Here is a 5086-nt window from a genome sequence, read left to right as displayed (position 1 = left end):
GGGGACCACCGAAGTGGATTGGAAGGAAGTGGGAAAAGCGAGATCGAAGAGGAAGACCTCGCGGTCTCTCTCCCCCTCGAGATTTTTATCGACCTTCGTTCAACTTCGTTAAACACCCCGGCTCCTTAATCATCCGAACGTCCAGAGAACGAATCGTGATCAACGAGCACGTAACGATAACGATCGAGCGTGCATGAGAGAAACGTAGGAAGGTCGCGGGAAATTTATCGTTGGCCGATTATCTTCTCCATGCCTCGCATCCCCGATGGAACGGTCCCGTCGAGGCATCTCGCGCCACTGATCCGATCGCGTGAACCCGAGCACCAGAGGAACCAGCGTTTCCCGTTAAGAAGGTTGCCAACCTAATCGAACAGCTCGAACTTTTGCCGGGTCGACAGCACGATCGATCGAACGGTACACACCGGACAGCCCTTGACAGTGCATCTTTAATCTCGTTCGCGGAAGAGATGGCATCCGGATCGCGATCCGAAGCCGTCGTAATGTCCTCTGACGTCAAACGGGATCGCGTGGCAACCGTCTGCGAGGAATTTTCTCGTCGCGAGAGCGCAACGTGCCGGTTCAGGCCGACGACCACGATAGCCTGATCGTAAAATCGGGCTGCTACCACGACGACCGTGAGAGAGGGAAAGTGTCAGCTATAAAGACGAGGAGACGAAAGGTCGGCTGACTGAGGATATTACGAACAGAGGGTACGATTAAAAACTCGATCGACCAACACGTGCACGAAGAAGAGATCGAGAGATCGGGAAGACGCGGATGATCGAACGCGGCTGAGAAGAGATTCGCTGATCGAGCAAGACGCGAGGCGAGCTGTGCGCAGGTACGAGACTGGCAACGATTTTCCACCTGCGGAGCGAGATCGAAACGCGTGTCCGATCCAATTCGTTCGGCGTCTATTCGCCTCGTCGCGTCGAATCGTCGAGTCTCGAAGCCGAAAGGGGAGCGCAGCGTGACAACCGGATCGCGTTCCAATCACGTTCGACTCGCGTTTTTCGCCCGAAGCTCCCCTCGCCGTCAGATCAAAATGTCGCGGCTGTCCCTGACGAAGGTTTGAGAGCAACTGCTCGTAGGAAAAGCGACGAGAGAAAAGACGGGAAAACGCGAGAGGAAAGCGGGAATCGCGCGACGAAAGAGAGCAAGGAGAAAAATGGCGGAAAGCGCGGCAAGTCCGGGTTCCGTGCAAGTGGCCGCGAACAGTCCGCAGCAACAGCAGCCACAGTCGCAGCAACAGCAACAAACGCAACAGAATCAACAACCGCCGGATATAAGCAGCTCGCAGTTGGCGTCTCCACCGATCACGGGCACAGGTACGAATAGGAAACGATCGAGATCTTCCGGTAGGGTTACATTTAAGATTTCCAGGCATCCCGATTTAGATTGCTTTTGTTCCATTAGGCACGTTGTAGCCAGCCATTTCGACCTTTGCTTCGCGACTAGTCGCCTCCGATAAATTCCAACGAATTTCATCGGAAAGAACGGGAAGGGGAGAGAAAAATCAGGGAAAATGGTAATTTCGATACGGACACTTGGTCGAGGTTATCTCTGTTCTGTTCCATTCGAAACGAAACGCGTGTTTCATCGGAGAAAAGAAGTAGGTTGGCCTGGTGACGTTTAGCGAAGTCAAAGACCGAGGTCACGGTTGGCTCTGTTTTCGCAGAGTCTAGCTACGTCGATGGGCGTGCGCGATAGTCCACATCGGCGTAATTAAAGGTCTGAGAAAGGAGTTCTTCGAGATCGTTAGAATCGAGAGTCCGGCTTAATCGATGGAATTGATTAAAAGGCGAGTCTGTAGCGCTGATTACGAGGCAGAGACGAAAGGCTGAGCCATCTCTACGGGAGGTTTAGCTGTAACGCGACGGTACCTGTGTATCGAGGGACCATTTACATAGCGCATCGCGAGGTGAAACGGATCAATGTCGGACGCGTAATGTGTTCCAGGGAATGCTTTGCACTCCTGCGATACCGCGTCGCGTTTTAATCAACGAAATTAATTCCGGCCCGGTCGAATGATCGCGGAGTAATTGATTCCGACGGGTGGTGGGGTGGCTGCTGCAGTTTCTCCATCCTGTTACGTAAAATTTCATCGAAGAAATTCAATTTCGCAAATTCGTAATTAAACCTATGTTCGGGAATTACGTAACCGTGCGTTCCTGCTTAATCGACAGAGCGCTTTTTCTTTCTACGTCGCACGCGCTAAATCGTTCTACCTTTACGAGAAAAATCAGCGTTATTTTATTAAAGAAAAAAATACCTGTTTATGTCTTTTAGATTGGGGAATTACGCGAGGAAACGCGATAAGCCTGCTTTTCTTCCTTTCTTCGTTCGATCTCGATGTCCTATAGATATTTCGATATGGACTCTATTAGAGCTAACTCAACGATCGATCATGGTGGGTGAAGCAAATTATACGCAAATTTAAGGAAAAATTGGGAATATTTCAAAAGAAGTCGCGATATTAGGTGATAAAATCGACGACGTTGAACGTACGTACAATTCCCTACCAAAAATAATTAAAAACAATTCCGACAGCACACAATAATTTTGGTAAATTCTCCTGCAAAACGTTACACGTTCGCCATAACACTGTTTATACGCAAATTTAAGGAAAAACGAAATTAAAAACTGGAAATATTTAGAAAGAAATTGCGAAATTAAATGACAAAATCGACGACGTCGAATGTATGTACAATTCTGTACCAAAAATAATTAAAAATAATTTTAATAACATAAAGCTGGGTAACTTTCCTCTAAAACGTTACACGTCCACTATAGCACTCTTTATACGCGAATTTAATGGGAAAAACGAAATTAAAAAGTGGGAATATTTTGAAAGAAGTCGCAAAATTAAGTGACAAAATCCCCTGCCAAAAATAGTTAAAAATAATTCTATTAACACATTAGCTAGTTAATTCTCCATCAAAACGTTACACATCCACCATAGCACTGTTTCCTCGCCAAAAAATATTCCCAAATTATTCGAGTATTGGACAGCAAAAAAAAAAAGGGGGGAAAAATAATAATAAAAATTCGGGTGTTAGAATCGACCGATTCGACCCATGGCATAATCGTGATCGAGCTTCTACCTCGCGTTCCCCTGCCAATAAAAACATGCCAATCTTCGATCCGATCCGTCGATAAACATCTTAACCAAACAGTCCGTCTGTCTGCACGCGGAAACGTAAGAGAAAAATGAAACCTGTCCTGCAAGCAGCCGTATCAGTGGTACGATCGCAACGTGAACAGCTCTACGATAACTAATAACGAACGACGCCGCTCTGGATCGGTCTTTCACTCGCATAGCCGATGCTGTTCACGCAGCCCGAGCCACTCCTCATGGGATCAGCAACGTTCACAGTCCGCTATTACCATATCGAGTCAGCGTCGAAACTTCCATCCAATCGATTCCACTTCACCCACTGAAGCAAACGTATTTTCAATTTCGCCATTCGTTCTACTCCGATCTCCACTTCGCTTCGGATAAATTATCGCGTTCACGCCAAATCGACCGCGGATGATCAGCCTCGGTGGATAAATCGAATCATATCACGGGGGTCTGAGAAGATTTAATCGAAAGTTAAAAATCGATTGTTTAGACAGGCGACAGAGTCAACGTCCAAAATGTAAACTCGCAATCTTGGTGGATACCAAAATGGCGCCCCAATAATTTCGCTCGAGGTCTCACCGTTGCTGTCGAATAATCGCAACTATTTCGTCGGCATCAGAGGCTCAGGGACTCAAAGGCTCAGAAACTCAGAGACTCAGGGACTCAGAGACTCAGGAGCTCAGGGACTCAGAAGCTCAGGGACTCAGAAGCTCAGGGACTCAGAAGCTCAGGGACTCAGAAGCTCAGGGACTCAGAGGCTCAGGGACTCAGAGGCTCAGGGTCATAGAGGCTAAGGGTCATAGAGGCTTAGGAACTCAGAGGCTCAGGGATTTAGAGACTCAGGGACTCAGAGGCTCAGGGACTCAGAGGCTCAGGGACTCAGAGGCTCAGGAATTCAGAGGCTCAGGGACTCAGAGCCTTCTCTAGCTTGTTTAGATAATAAAATGTTATTGGAACCACGTGTGCAATGATAGCGATTGGTATAAACTCCACAGCGGATCTGAGACTACACGGACTGAGCCAAAATGGTGCCCTAATAATTTCGCTCGTGGTCTCACCGTTGGTGTCGAATAATCGCAACTATTTCGTCGGCATCAGAGGCTCAGGGACTCAAAGGCTCAGAAACTCAGAGACTCAAGGACTCAGAAGCTGAGGAACTCAGGGACTCAGGGACTCAGGGACTCAGGGACTCAGGGACTTAGAGGCATAGGAACTCAGAGGCTCAGGGACTCAGAGGCTCAGGAATTCAGAGGCTCAGGGACTCAGAGCCTTCTCTAGCTTGTTTAGATAATAAAATGTTATTGGAACCACGTGTGCAATGATAGCGATTGGTATAAACTCCACAGCGGATCTGAGACTACACGGACTGAGCCAAAATGGTGCCCTAATAATTTCGCTCGTGGTCTCACCGTTGGTGTCGAATAATCGCAACTATTTCGTCGGCATCAGAGGCTCAGGGACTCAAAGGCTCAGAAACTCAGAGACTCAAGGACTCAGAAGCTGAGGAACTCAGGGACTCAGGGACTCAGGGACTCAGGGACTCAGGGACTTAGAGGCATAGGAACTCAGAGGCTCAGGGACTCAGAGGCTCAGGAATTCAGAGGCTCAGGGACTCAGAGCCTTCTCTAGCTTGTTTAGATAATAAAATGTTATTGGAACCACGTGTGCAATGATAGCGATTGGTATAAACTCCACAGCGGATCTGAGACTACACGGACTGAGCCAAAATGGTGCCCTAATAATTTCGCTCGTGGTCTCAATATTGGTGTTGAATAATCGCAACTATTTCGACGGCATCATAGGCTCAGAGGCTCAGAGCCTTTTCCAGCTTGCTTAGATAATAAAATGTTATTGGAACCACGTGTGCAATGATAGCGATTGATATAAAATCCTCAGCTGATCTGAGACACACGGACTGAGTCAAAATGGCGCCCTAATAATTTCGCTCGCGGTTTCACCGTT

General features: G+C 47.8%; 1 protein-coding gene across 1 annotated transcript; it reads left to right on the top strand.

The window, feature by feature from the left end:
* The first annotated feature begins 1168 nt into the window (after positions 1–1168).
* On the top strand, positions 1169–4753 carry LOC108552101 (S-antigen protein-like). Its single transcript, XM_017906509.1, has 4 exons — positions 1169–1328; positions 3744–4009; positions 4223–4360; positions 4574–4753. Exons 1-4 carry the CDS (start codon positions 1169–1171, stop codon positions 4751–4753), a joined length of 744 nt encoding a protein of 247 aa, XP_017761998.1.
* The last annotated feature ends 333 nt before the right edge of the window (positions 4754–5086 follow it).

This window comes from Eufriesea mexicana, unplaced genomic scaffold (assembly GCF_001483705.2).
Source record: "Eufriesea mexicana isolate 0111107269 unplaced genomic scaffold, ASM148370v2 scaffold4744748466, whole genome shotgun sequence".
NCBI lineage: Eukaryota > Metazoa > Arthropoda > Insecta > Hymenoptera > Apidae > Eufriesea > Eufriesea mexicana.
The sequence above is the reverse complement of the archived record's forward strand: the minus strand, read 5'-3'. Positions and strand labels throughout refer to the sequence as shown.

Excerpts from the sequence above, each read along its gene's own strand:
- LOC108552101 (XM_017906509.1), top strand. The coding sequence starts at position 1,169 with ATGGCGGAAAGCGCGGCAAGTCCGGGTTCCGTGCAAGTGGCCGCGAAC. Across the intron at positions 1,329-3,743 it reads TCCACCGATCACGGGCACAG|AGGCTCAGGGACTCAAAGGC; the intron begins GTACGAATAGGA and ends CGTCGGCATCAG. Across the intron at positions 4,010-4,222 it reads AGAGGCTCAGGGACTCAGAG|AGGCTCAGGGACTCAAAGGC; the intron begins GCTCAGGAATTC and ends CGTCGGCATCAG.